We start from the raw sequence: 13,983 nt of genomic DNA, 5'->3' as shown, positions 1-13,983 counted from the left end.
CCCAACACCCAGATCATTAATAAAGATGTTAAACAGGACTGGACCCAGTATTCACTCCTGGGGTACACTGCTAGTTATTGGTCTTCAACTAGATTGCCTGCCATTGATCAACACCCTCTCGGGAGCCATCCAGTTAGCCAGTTTTCAATCCAACTCACTGTCTACTCATCCAGCCCATAATCCATCAAGCTTCTCTATGAGGATCTTATGGAAGGCAGCGTCAAAGGCATCACTGAAGCCCAGGTAGGCAATATCCACTGCTCTTCCCTCATCTACCACGCCAGTCATTTCATCATAGAAGGTTATCAGGTTGGTCAAGCAAGATTCCCCCTGCCTTTGTAAATCCGTGCTGACTGCTCTCAATCCCTTTCTTGTCCTTCACATATCTGGAAACAGTTTCCAGGGTTAGTTGCTTCATCTCATTCCCAAGGATCAGGGTGAGGATGACCAGCCTGTCACTCCCCGGTCCTCCTTCCTGACTTTTTTGAAGACAGGAGTGACACTTGCTTTCCTCCAGTCCTCTTCTGATTGCCACAACCGTTCAAAGATTACACAGTCAAGCAACATTAAACTACAACGTCAGAAATGTTTGCCAACATACACAGATGAGAAACTGTGCTGCAGATACAAAGACCCTGGGCCACTACTTGACGTATGGGGTTTAGCTCCTATTCCTCAAATGGCTTTGAAACTTTTGAGGCTGAGCATCACAGCATTGTGTGTCTGGCTATTTCCCTCAGAAAGAGTTTTTTGGGGTTTAAGGTAATTTTGGAGAAAGGGAAAGGTAGTTTCCATTTGTACCTGGAGGAAGCTTTCCACATATTGCAGCAAATAGACCCCACAATCACTGCTGTTATCTTGTTTAGGCACTCTGGGACAGAGGTCCATCATTGTTGATTTATTGAATTCTCGCTGCGTTTTTCGTTTAGCTTCCCATTCCACTTCAAGGTACCTACAAAAGAAAGCAAACAGATTAAATACTTAAGAAACAACTCCCAAGCTCAGTGCATTTTGGGATACTACTCAATATTGTTCTGGAGCTGGCCAAAAAGCTATAATAGCTTTAAACGATTTCCTTCACAGAACCTGTCATAGAAACTCATACAAGAAAACACAAATTCCACTGTCCAATATTCCGTCATGCAGAGAATTCTCTACCACATAATATGCAATATACAAAACAGAAAGATGCATTAAGTTATATGAAAACAGTTGTTTGCATTGAGTTTCCTAAAGCTATTAGGGTAACAGGACATTTTTAGACCTTAATTAAAGGAAGAACTCAAGTAATCTTTCCTGGTTACCATACAGATTTTTCCTGGGTTCATCCTAGAAGGCCAGCAGTGTTTTTTTAACCTAAGCAAACCATTAAAGAAACCTTAGAATTCACCTTACAGAGTTACAATTGCACCAATATAACCCTTGCAAACCTACTAGTGTATAAAGTACATAAAAACTTGCTAAAAACCTTAAGCGACCACTTTGTTACTGATTAGGACTTATTTGTTATCAGGTTTTTCTCTTGTTCTTGTGTTTCAGTAGCAACTCACTGACCTCACATTCTGGGCTGGCCACGAATTTGGAAGAGGGTATGGAAAGCAGATGGGTGTGATTTTCAAAGGCAACACTTACCTATACTTCTCTGCTGATTTTAGTCAGTTACAAAGGCTCAGGGCTTGTGAAAATCAAACATGAGGTCTGACTTTAGGGAATAAAAAAATGTATACATTAACTCAGACCTTATGTTTGATTTCCAAAAGCCCCAAGTCCTTGCAGTTCTGAGAATAAAAATACGTATCAAACTCCCAAAATAGCTTTTGGGGAAAATAGCAACTGTGAAAAGAAGGCAAACATAAACTAATTCAAAGACGAAGAAACTTCAGTGAAGCACATTCCTTAGAAACTGCAAGAACCTGTGACTGTACACTTCATAATTTTGTGCAGCTGATCACTGCCCAAAACACCACAAAAATCAACTCAAGGAAATTAGAGGTTACAGAAGCCCTGCATCAGTTTCCTTAAACTTCTGCTTTCAGGGTGTAACTGCAAATTGAAGGAATAAGAGGCCTGCTTCCCAAACTTCCCTGATCTCACAACTCCATAAAACACCTCTTTGTTTTCAGACTTTTCATGACATCTTTCTGAACTCCAGGAAACCAGCCTCTCTGGAATTTCAACCCCAAGAGTAGCTCAAAGCACAGAGCACTATCTAGAGAAAAGATGTTTTCATAAAAATGTCTGATCCTCATCTAACCCTGACATCATAATTTTGAAAGATTTACTTTTACAAGACGGAGGTACTATTTGGTTTAGGTATTTTTGGTCTTTTCAGTTAAGTGAATACAACAGAAAACAAAAAAACAATTCTATTTAGCTTCAAATATTTAATTTAGCAACTTCTAAAAAAGATCTTGATAGGTGTTAAAAGTCATCAGGAGTGTGTAAAAGTACTGGAAGTCTGAAGAAGTTCTTCCAATACTTAAACACTTTTCACATAAAAGAATGTGTTTTTACTCTCACTTTCCAAAACAAATAATACCATTCCAATAAAACTATACTGACACATCAAGCTTTTAGGCAGCTTCAGTCTAGTTTCTGGTTTTTTGCAGATTGGTGGGAGTGGCTTTAATGCTGTAATTCCATAAGCTCCATCAAAATAATGATTATCAGCCCTCTGGAAAATAAATCATTTAGATTTCAAACTATAAATTTTAAAGAATATGGTTTTCTCCCCTTAAAAACACCTTCCATTATTGAACTGGAGGGGATTAAAGAAAAAAACCAAAAAAACCCAAAACCACCCCCCCCCTCTACTTTTAAGTTTTATTATTTTTTTTCAATTTCAAAAAAACCTGTCCACTTCACAATTTTTGCATTATATCTGGGCTGCAGAGCAAAGACAGGCTTTTCACACAAGCCTTGGTACTGCTATTACAATTTTCTTTGTAGTAAGCCTTTATGAATTTTCCTTTAGCATTAGAAATGTACACCTTAATAAAGTATTTTGAACATAGAAATAAGACCAGCAGCATCTCTTGTTAATAAATAAAAAATGTAGTTACTTACTCTCTCAAAACCTGAACTGTTTTCTGCACAGAACCAGCTTTCAAAGAATCTAAGATGAGTATACAAGGCCTGTACACAACAAAAACAAACAAATCACTGTAGTCTTCCATTATCAACACTACCAAAGCAAATATTTTCTTTGAATAGAGCTTAACAAGACCACCAATATCTGAACAAGTGTGGAAAAAGAAATGGACAAGTCCCTACAGCTGTGGCTTTATGACAAATAACAATTACTGCAGAATTTCTTCATATAATTTAATGATAATGTATGAAACCAGAAACATACCTTTTACAAATCTGCCTTTTGGAATTACTTAGGGAGATCTAAGAGAATAGAAAATAAAAACAACCTTAAAAAAATTACAGCAATTATAAACTCTAATGTCTTCATAGATTTAAAAGCCAAAGAGGCTCCTTTTTCAGAAACAGAGAACCTGATAAATAATTTTTAAAAGCATATGAAAGCATAGCATAGGCAACATAAGCAGGCTAAGGAGGACTTCAGGCTAATTCAAAGTGCCTTGCACATTGTAAAGGCCACACAAACATCGACAGCTGCTGCAAAAAAGATGATGCAAAATTACTCATTTCCCCTGTCAATACAAAAAGGCACTTACTCTAGAAATACCTGAATCCAGGACTGAAGCAGAAGCAGCGATTTCACTGCCACCTAGTGCAACAGAACAAATTAAAAAGTCTTAAATACTTCCTAACTGAAACATCTTAATTTTCAAATTCATTATTAATATTCAAAATACAACAGCAAAGTACAAACTAATTTTGCTTCCCTTCTCAATGTTCAAATAGCAGTTACTGAGGGCCTGCCTTCCTGGTAAAATTCTTACTAAAATCTAAGAAATTTCCACTCATGATGGGATCTAAGCCACTCATTTTACATGTTTCTTCCAGTATTTTCCAGAGTTGCAGACAACAAGAAGTCAAGTCCTTGCTATGCATGGTAATACAAAAATGTATTGCATCCGTCTTGATGTGACAGATACTTTTTAAGACATCCTATCCCTCCTTCAAGGATTAAAACACTATTAGAACTGTATATGGCTTGACATGATTTTCTTCTAGATTACCTACCTTTTGAGAAGAAACTTCTGTTAGCATCCATTTCTTCTTCATCCTTGCAGTTACCAGTAAAGGCCAACACTGAGCCAGTTGTAGGGTTCTCACTCTCTGACAAAAGCAGAGACTGTTGAGGCTGGTGATGCAATGAATTCTGATGGGGACAGTCCTCATACACAGCTTCTTCTAACCAAGGAAAACAGATAACTGCAATGTACCAATGAGACCTGCCCAGCAGTGGGGAGAGCGGGGGGAAAAAACGTCAAAACTGTATAACATTTCATTCTGAATAAAGGCTATGAAAAGTTTTATAACATCGACAGCTCATGGATAACTGTTCTGTGACACACAACCATCACTGCCATGTTCCTTCATGGCATCTCGTACTAATCCTCTCACTTTGCATTTTACTTTGCATGGTGGCATAACAGCAAAAATAAGCATCAATTTCTTTCAAAAAACCCAACCAACCCACTTCAGCAATTCATCAGTGTCTCGCCACCCATCCCACACCATAAAAAAAAAAAAAAAAGGCAGCAGGAAAAATAAAATTATCTGTGCTGGTGATCCCAGTTTTGAATATAGCTGAAGGTACAGCATGCCTCTAGCCTCATCAATTTCTGCAGCTGTTTTGCATAAGTAACTCCCAATGCCTATTCAGTTTTACTCGAGTTTCCATGTGCAGGTCAGTCATCCAACGCGGCCAAGGCACAGACCATGGAAGTACTACCCCTGATCCATTAACGCTGTAAGTTGCTGTGATTTCTTTATAGAAATATTACTTAAGTGCAGAGGAATTATCATGATGACACACAAATTATTTTGAAAAACACATAAAAGCAATTTTCAGTAAAACAAAAAACAAAAAAGAAAAAACAAAAAAAGACACAAAGTTTACTAAAGACAACCAAATAAAAAGTTTAATTTTTGAAGAGAATTCAAAATTACTCATCCCACACCTGTTACTTCTTCAGAATCTAATGTGTTAATTTCCAGTGATCCAAGCTTACAGCCATACATCTTTTTATCACCACAACATTCAAACATTTAAGTCTTTAAATAACAGAAAAGGTGTCTAAAAAAAAAAAACAGACTTACTCCTCATTCACAGGCACAAAGATATAATCTTTACTGAAGATGTTTATATGACGAGTCCATGTTCTTACTCTTCTGTGTCTTCTCTGTGCCACTCTGCAGAAACCAAATGACAATTGTAGTTCAGGTTTGTTCTTTTTTATTGTAGGAGTTCTAATCCCTATACATTCCTTTATCTTCCAAATCCCTCAATGGGTTTTTCATTTACTCTTGAAATCTCCCCATCAGAGAAAAAACAAATCAGCACACCATTAAGCCTAAGTGACTTAGAAACCATTTCTGAACTGTCTTAAACCCTTCTGGAAAAAAAATCATCAACGCATTTGAAAGGATTTCTTGCAGTTATTTGTCCAGTAATTATTATTTACTACACTAAATGCAAAAATCTCATCTAAACACAAGCCAATGTAAAAATATAGATCTATATCAATTTATAAACATCCATGAATTAAACTTCACAACACATTTGAAGGCCTGTCTAAATAACCTTATCTTCTGAAGGAAAAAGCTACATGTCTTGCAACAGTAGCAAAGCCAGAACGGAAACAGATTCCTTCCAGCTCTGAGCTTTAAATGCTGGAGCACATTTAATTTTCAGTCCTACAGACATAAAGCATGAGGACAGGATACTAAATGAGTAAGAAAAATTTCAGAAATTCAGATTTTCAGCTTTCTTAGTTTGCATAACTTGAAACAGAAGCCAACAGTTCCCAGAACTGTTCCAATTTGATCTGAAAGCAAAGTGCACTCTACTCAGGAGACACCTTTATTACCATTCTGATTCCAGCCTGATCTGCGATTAAGAAACATAACTTCAGCATAGGACATAGGGGAGAAAAGGAGTGCAGAATGGAAAAACAGGCTGCTGTGGGACTCTGCATGGGCCAACGTTAAGTGAAGACCTGCTGCAAACTTCTGCTACGTAACTCTGGAAGACTGGGAAGAATGTATGTTTGCACCCTTGGAAAACACCTACAAAAGAAGCTTTCTCAATCTATTGCCTAAGCAGTGTGAAGAAAGGAAAGCAAAGCGTCTTTAAGTTGTCACATCAATTGAGATTGATTTCGTTTACAACGGTATAGAGCCCAATTTTCCACTGTCCATTTATCAAAAAAAGCCCAACAGAAACAAAAAACCAAAACCCAAACCACCTGTAATCACCAGGTAAGTATCTAAGCCCAAACAAAAACCCAGAATTTCCAAAGCTATCTCCTGATCCAGAGCAGCTACAGTCCTTGAAATATGGTGAACTGAGTGTCATTCCAGTTCCTCAAGAAGGTTACTGACAGTCCAGCCTTGTAAAAGGAATCAGATCAAGGCACAACAGCATTTTTAACATGGACAATTATGTCTCCATCTCAGAATTATCAGGGTCAGAAGACAGTAAAATAATGGAAGACACCCTCTCAAGCACAATTCCTTGAATTTTTGAGACATCTCTGAGAATATTACAGAAGTTGCAGGTTTTTTTACGTAGCTTTTGCCCAGCAGAGACTGTAACACAAGCAAGATGGCACACCTCTGTGCAGGTGGCCTCTTTTGCCAATAGAATGAAAAAACTGAGGATTTAATAGATAACTTCAAAGAGAAACACAAAAAAACCTTCTATCATCTGAATACTGAAAACAGAATGAAAGTTGCCAGCAGATCATCACTGTAAGTGAAGTGGCAGGGCAAGCTCTGCTCTCAAACATCAGTGTTGAGAAGGAACAGAAAGTGCGCTGGGCGTGGCCCTACCCTTTAGAGGGCCTTCGCTGGAAACACAAAGTGATACAGTGCTCTTGAGCTGTTAATGATACCTTTTTGTGAAACACTCCAATTCCAGTGTGCTCAAATGTTAAAACACAAACATGTAAACTTGGTGTGTGTGTTAGAAAATTTTCTTACTACAAATTTGGACAATAATTTATTACCGATATGTAAAATGAAATATGTGGTAAATCTAAAAATATTTTTGGAAGTGCAATTTCTTAAAATGATGCATACCTTGCAAAACTCTGAGTTCATGATTAAAAGATCAAAATACATAAATAATTGTCTTAAGTAAAGACTCAGGTCAAGTTGGAGAAAGATGATAATATTTTCACTCACATTCAGTATGAATCACATGTAGATTTCAATGAAAAAACAGTACGCTTAAATTTTGAGTTACCACATTTATCCACTAATCCCTTGGAGAACACTGATTACTATTTTACGTGCAAATTAGAAAATGATCTGTGGAACTTCCAGGTGGCATAAATAGATAGCTTATTTCCAGTCATAATGCCATCCAAAATGAACTTACGAAACTTTGAGATCTCCCTCAGAGTTTTTTTCTGTTCTGGTCAGGCACTTATAGAAGAAACTACTAAAAATGTGTGTACGATCAGCAATATGTTTTGGCACCTTCTCCAACAAAAGGTATCTATAAAAGAAAAAAGAAGAAAATTTTAAAATTCCTTTTCTAGAAAGTACCATTACTTAGAAAAAAGGACAATTGTTTTAATGACTTAGAATACTCACATTACACTTGCTATCACTTGCCTTCACAGACGCTAATCATGCCAAACTTTTCTCTCTATTTTCAATATGCACATGGGTGGACATCATCAGAGTATGTAACAGCCAAGCAACTACTAAGAATGCAGTTATTTTTTATCTCAGATTTGTGCTCTAGTATTTATGCTTCTGAATTTGTTTTTAGAGCTAGGTTTCTAGTCCTTGCAATTAAGACAGGCTTCAAAACGTAGCCACGTATAAACCTATGGAGTGTTATACTCCTGTGTATACAAAAAGCATAGAACAGCTCAGTACTATAAATTGTCCCGTCTACTTGACCGTCACATGCATAACCTGTATAACACAAATATTCTACAAACACTCATTCCGTATGATTTTACTGTTGATCCTTTGGCTATAAACATCAGCTTGAGCTTGAGCGTTTCCTCTACCATCCTAGAAGGCCAAAGCTTTCACTGCAGACATCCTACACAATGTGTCTCCAGCTTCATCCAATGACTTGGGCAATACATGATATAGCTTGCAACACAACGAAAACTGAGAATGTGGGAAGTCTAACAAATTTAAAAAGCAGAAGGGTTTCTGCAATGATTGCATTAAATTCCATTATTCAAATCTTCCTTTTCTGGCGAGATGAAGCTACAGCTATTGAGAGGACCACACTGCATGATTTGTTTCTAGTTCAGAGCAAAATATAGGAGGCTTTACTGTAAATCCACATTGAAACGTTGGCTGGTACACGTTTCCCTTCCCACTCTTCTAGACAAGAAGTTTTAACTGACTTCCTATTGCTCACTGTTACTGCAGTCATGCCGGATGCCAAGCAAAATGGCATGATTGCAAACAACCTTCAAAAAGAGCCAGAATTCTGCTTAGGTTTAACTCAGCACAGGGAAAATAAACCTCAGCTTTAGGAAATGGTGGCCCACAATGCTGGTTCTGGAAAACTTCCTTTCACAAGCAACTTTTAGCAGTATGGCATGAAGCAGGTAAGCCAAGCACAACTTCCTCAAGAAGTATTTGCTCTGTTCCTTTCTGCAGCAGCTGTGCATCTGAAGAATTCCTCAACTCTTGCACAGAATAGCAGAGGATGCTCCACTTCATGGAAACTTAGTAAATGAACTGCTAGTACAGACCCTCTACTTTGTTCAACTGCTGCTTAAACCTGCTCAGCACTTTCTGTTCTGTGAGGTCACCAAGAAGCTTTTTTCCCCCAGCTATTCTGTCTGGATTATATCACAGCCCTTTAGAGGGACAAGAATAATGATACTGAAACAAATGAAACTGCTGAGAACACACAAAAGCTTTAAAAACAGTCCAACTTATAAATTCATCACATTGTTACTTCTGAAACTGTTGTATCCTATTTAGCAACCAACATTTACAGTAACACTCAAGTCCAGATCAAGTCCTACAAAGAGGGGTACAATTAAGGTTGTGTTTACTTACTTAAGATAGAAATCAATGATGACATCATTGAGAAACTTGCCATATTCTAAGCACTCTAGGTCTTCCCTTGTGACTCCCAGTCCTCCTTTTGCAGGTGGAGGTGGATAAACAATTAAACTAGAAAAAACAAATCACGTAACATTGACAAACTGTGTTTTACATGACATTCTTCTTAGCATGGCCATTCCACATGTTGAACATTTTCTAGAAAACCTGTTAGAAGTGGTAGTTCTCAAACCTGTTGACTAACTCAGAAGTACTTTACCATTTCTTCCTCCAACAGTTAAGTGTTACAAAACAAATATGCACCCCAACGCACACTGCAATTTTAACAAAAAAACTTTTGAAAAGGAGATTATTTTGTACCTTCATCTTGGTTTTCTATTATTGATAAAAGTAATTGACAAATGGCTATATAAAATGGGAAGAAATACTAGGGAACATATTCTCAAATGGTATGAATGAACAGCGATTTCCTATTCATTAAGATGCCAATAAGGACTCCCACATTTCTGAGCAGGAAGCTTGGTTTTACTTACACACCATGCAGCATATGTACTCTAAGTGGTTTGAAACTGCCTGAGTTACCTCTAACGTTAGTATTTAAAATGTATTTTAAAAGCTCTAGATTAACAACCATGTTACTTAACTGGAACTATGAAATAAGCATTTTTGCTGTTGCAGAAACACAGCCAACTGCTATACTGTCAGTAAAAACAGTGACAACAAAAGGCAAGAGCTCCTAAGAGCAAATTACTTCACAAATGCTTGCCATACTAGGGGTATGAGGACTAACAGGCCAGCACAGACAGAACTGAGGCATGTCAGTGCTCCCCTAGTACCTTACTGCATTACACGTTTGTGTGTTCTTGTTTTCTAATGTCTTTTGTTAAACCAAGCTCCTGTACTAATTAGCAAATTGTATGACAAACAAGTTACAAACAGATTGAGTGTGGCAGAACAGTAAGAGAAAACATTGCTTAGATAAAAAAAAAAAAAGGCTCATCTTAAGCTAGCAATACTTTTGCTGTGATATGGACCTAGATGGACACTCAGATGCCGTGAGGTCCCTACCCTCCCACTGATGAATCCATGACACGATCTTGTAGTCACAGTTCACAGAAATTCTCTAATCTGTGAGATTTTCTGTCATCCTGTAACACATCCATTTTGCCTGTTAACTATTAGGATGGAAAAAGGAAAAACTACATTCATACTTGGTGATATTTTAGATTACTAGAGCATCTTTCACCCAACACTTTCAAATCAACTAGAGAGTGGTAGTTAAGTCAGGGCTTTTATTCCAGCAATTTATTCAATTTGTTTTATTTTCACCTTCTCATTTATATGAAATATACTTACTTTTTAACTGCTCCAGCTTCTCTTACTTCTTTCCATTCTTCATTCAGTGCAGAGGACAAAGAGATAGAATAGCAACCACCACTCTGCTTACTCGCAAGGGCATAACTGGGCCTGGCCACTTCTCGTTTTGATCCCTACCAGAAAAAAATCGAAACAATATTAATAGTAAAAAGCATTATACAGCTTGGTACGTGAAAGAGAACACACAAAACCCAAGCCTGAAGCCCACAGGGGTACCCTGTGTCACTGAAGAGGAATCTTGCTGGAGGGCACAAGTATAAACATCAAGTACTTAGGCAAACATGCCACTGTGCAGACAATAAAAAAGTTATGTCCCTTTTAAAATGATGACAGGCCTTCATCTGCTCATAAACTCTCTCTTAAACTGTTTAAGCATTATTCAGCCAACTGATGCAGAATTGGTTTGGGAGAAGAAACAGGACCAGTTGGTGGAGTCAAGTATTAGACTGTCTTACTAGGAGCTGTGTATGCTTGGAAGGTTTGAAAATCTAGCTCTTAACAATTTGCCTAAAAATTATATAGATTTGAACTGGTTGGCTCAATTTTTAAGTTCCCAGTTTCACAGCCAGATCAATCTGTGCTTTCTACTGACAGGAACACACACATGTAATTTCTGAAGTGACAATGATGAGGGGTTGGGTTGAGACATTTACTCCTCGGAGGTGCATTAACACATTAACTCGCACAGCCCCATCTCCCCAGCTGCCTTAGGAATCATTTAACATTTCAAGCTGTGGAGGCCTCACAAATATGTCTAAAGGTGTCTGGAATGATACACAGTTCCTCTCTTGCTGCAGCCCCTCACTTCCAGCTCAACTGAAAAATGGCTCCATCACTCATTACTTGATTAACTTCCAACTTGCTGCCCTGGAGACACCACAGGGACAGGAATCCATGTGGTTCTAGGCATACGCAACTGTGAGTCAACCTAAAGCTTCAGTATTTGCCACCTACTGATGAGATCTATACACTATCCCTCCATGGACACGATCTAGTTTACGGTCAATCTTGCCCCAGTGTGAGAGAAATTACAAACTTTTTTTTTTAAGCTATGGATTAAGGACAGCTGACCTGAAATTTACTACAATGTGTGAATGCCGACAGGTGGTGATGAATCAAGCAACAGCTACACACTAACCTGAACTGCAGGCTCACGAGCATCTGAGGTATTCTCTTTTGACATACATTGCTTTAGTAGATACTTATTGTAACTCATAAAAGAACTCTCTTCAGGAGAAAGGTCCTTAAATAAGGGTAATGCTTGCTTCAGAGACAAAATTTCAGGGAGATCCGGAGCTCTGTTCTTTTTGCTCACATCTGTAATCAACTCAGTCAGTCTGTCTTCTTCCCGTTCTGTGAGTGGTTGGGACAGTTCAAGAAACACAAATTCACTAGATATGGCTGGAAAAAAGAGAGAATGGATAGTATTAACATATATTAGTTATGTGATTAAAACTTGTCTGCATAGCCACAAAGGAGCACAGAGAGACAATGGCAGGAGAGGGAACCAAAATACCCTGTCATGTTCACCGCAGGGGCCACCAGCCCACCAAAGGCCACCTCTAGAAGCCCAGGGGAGCACCAAGGCACAACGGCAGGTAGGAACCCAGATTACGGATGGGGAGGAAGGGACGCCCAGGCTGGGTCCTTCCCAGGGCGGTCACAGGAGAGCCTCAGCCCCAGGGTCCAGACCCGAAACCCACCAAGACGAGCCAATGTCAGAGCACCCTCCGGACTGAGGGGGTTGCTGCTGGGGTGTGTGGCACACATGGTGTGATGCAGGGGAAAAGCATTTTGGGACTCACAGGACTTATTAGGGGATGTTTAAGGGAAGAACCAAAGGCGGCCAAAGGGGGGCATTTAGGTGATTCAGGGAGGAACAAGCATGGGGGAAAGAGAGGACTAAGGGCATAAAAAGGACCAGTTGCATCTAAATACTTTGCTGGTCAACACACTTGTCCAGCCACGTCTTGTGCAATGGTCAGCACAGTCTGTGTCATCTTATTAAATTCCTTTCTAACTCTCCTGGGTGAGGGACTCTATTTGATGCGTGTGTAGGGGTCTGAGTGCAGCAAACACATCAAGTGCACATGATTAAAAACAAAGATCAAGCCAAACTAGCTGAACAGGTGAAATGACCTGGGAGCCAGGAGGGTGATCAGGTCCCTAAGGGACAGCTCCGGCTGTGAGACTGCCTATGTATCTGTAAGGATGACAGCACAGAGGGGGTCAGCTATTGGGACCAGGGGAGTCCTGGCCACCTATGTGCATGCACAGACATGACAGTCTGTACCAGCAACTGGCACTGGCCTCTGTGGCGTGTGTGTGGGGTGTGTGCATGTCTGTGTGGGGGTGTGTGGGAGTTGTATTTTCTCACCAGTGGGCCTCCACCCTGCTCAGCCAGAGGGGAGCAGGAGGAGGCTGTTGGTGCTGTCTGTGTTTGTATGAGGCTGTGTATCTGTGTGGCCAGTTATGTATGTATGTGGTGCATGTGAGTGCTCTGTGTGCTCTACCTATTGGGATTGCGCCTTCAGCCTTGCTGCTGGTTGAACTTGGGGACATGGAGCTGCAGCAGCCTCACCCCTCAGGCTGTTGGATCCAGCCCAATACATTTTCCTCTAATATTAAACACACTAAGAAGGTAGAGTAGAATCGTATGAACCACTTCCACAAACTGTAAAACCATCACTGATTCATTTCTACAACTCTGTAAATACATTTAAAAATATTTAGTTACTACATATTTAAAAGGCATAAAACTGAAGGCACAGAAACTTAGTATCAAATCCTGAAGGTTTTTCCTACAACAAGAATGTAATCAAGGTAAATAAAGCTAAGATTAAAGGTGCCTCACAGCTTCATTCAAATTCCACTAATGTCACTGGAAGCTGTGTCTATAGAAGCTATCAGTAACTGTGATAAACTCGTATCAAGTAAAGGTAACTCATTGCTAAAATTCCACTCAGTGTTTAATTTCAAACTACTCTTATGTAAAGTTAACATTACTTACAATTTTTCTTCATACAGGTGGTGACTGCATATTGTAAACATCCTGTTAAATTTCATACAGGCAACTCTGACATCACCATTTTGGTAGATGTCATTTTGCAATGATTTTGCCAGTGTGTGCTACTCTGAATATCTGAACAGAAATTATACTCTGTTTTTCTAGTGTGAAGCTGTGTAAAAACTAATAGAGCCAGTCCATAATACCCTATGGAGTAAATAGCCCATTTGGCCTTCAGTGGAAATAAAGCAATGGCCCGATGCAGTCTTGTCAAAGATCAAAATCACCCATTATCTTCCAAGCATTTCATCTAGCAAGTGCATTACTGTAAAGTAAGGACACTTAAAACATGCCATTTATTTCAAAGGGAGAGATACTATATACATAAGCCTAGATTCAGAAAG

General features: G+C 39.0%; 1 protein-coding gene across 7 annotated transcripts in view; it reads right to left on the bottom strand.

Moving 5' to 3' along the window:
• Positions 1-13,983, bottom strand: part of SENP7 (SUMO specific peptidase 7) — a 44,875-nt gene that overhangs the window by 3,968 nt on the left and 26,924 nt on the right. For 6 of the 7 annotated variants that reach the window (XM_055701283.1, XM_055701286.1, XM_055701284.1 and 3 more), the window contains 10 exons: positions 11,711-11,973; positions 10,552-10,685; positions 9,190-9,306; positions 7,526-7,645; positions 5,242-5,334; positions 4,159-4,370; positions 3,687-3,739; positions 3,356-3,393; positions 3,067-3,135; positions 802-952 (listed from right to left, as the gene is read on the bottom strand). In XM_055701283.1, the coding sequence (XP_055557258.1) occupies positions 802-952; positions 3,067-3,135; positions 3,356-3,393; positions 3,687-3,739; positions 4,159-4,370; positions 5,242-5,334; positions 7,526-7,645; positions 9,190-9,306; positions 10,552-10,685; positions 11,711-11,973 (1,250 nt within the window). Of the gene's footprint in view, positions 1-801; positions 953-3,066; positions 3,136-3,355; positions 3,394-3,686; positions 3,740-4,158; positions 4,371-5,241; positions 5,335-7,525; positions 7,646-9,189; positions 9,307-10,551; positions 10,686-11,710; positions 11,974-13,983 lie in introns of those variants that run through there. The other variant, XM_055701290.1, reaches the window with a different exon arrangement.

Source organism: Falco cherrug, chromosome 2 (assembly GCF_023634085.1).
Source record: "Falco cherrug isolate bFalChe1 chromosome 2, bFalChe1.pri, whole genome shotgun sequence".
Classification (NCBI taxonomy): Eukaryota; Metazoa; Chordata; class Aves; order Falconiformes; family Falconidae; genus Falco; species Falco cherrug.
Note: the sequence above shows the minus strand (reverse complement) of the source record. Positions and strands in the feature narration are given on the sequence as shown.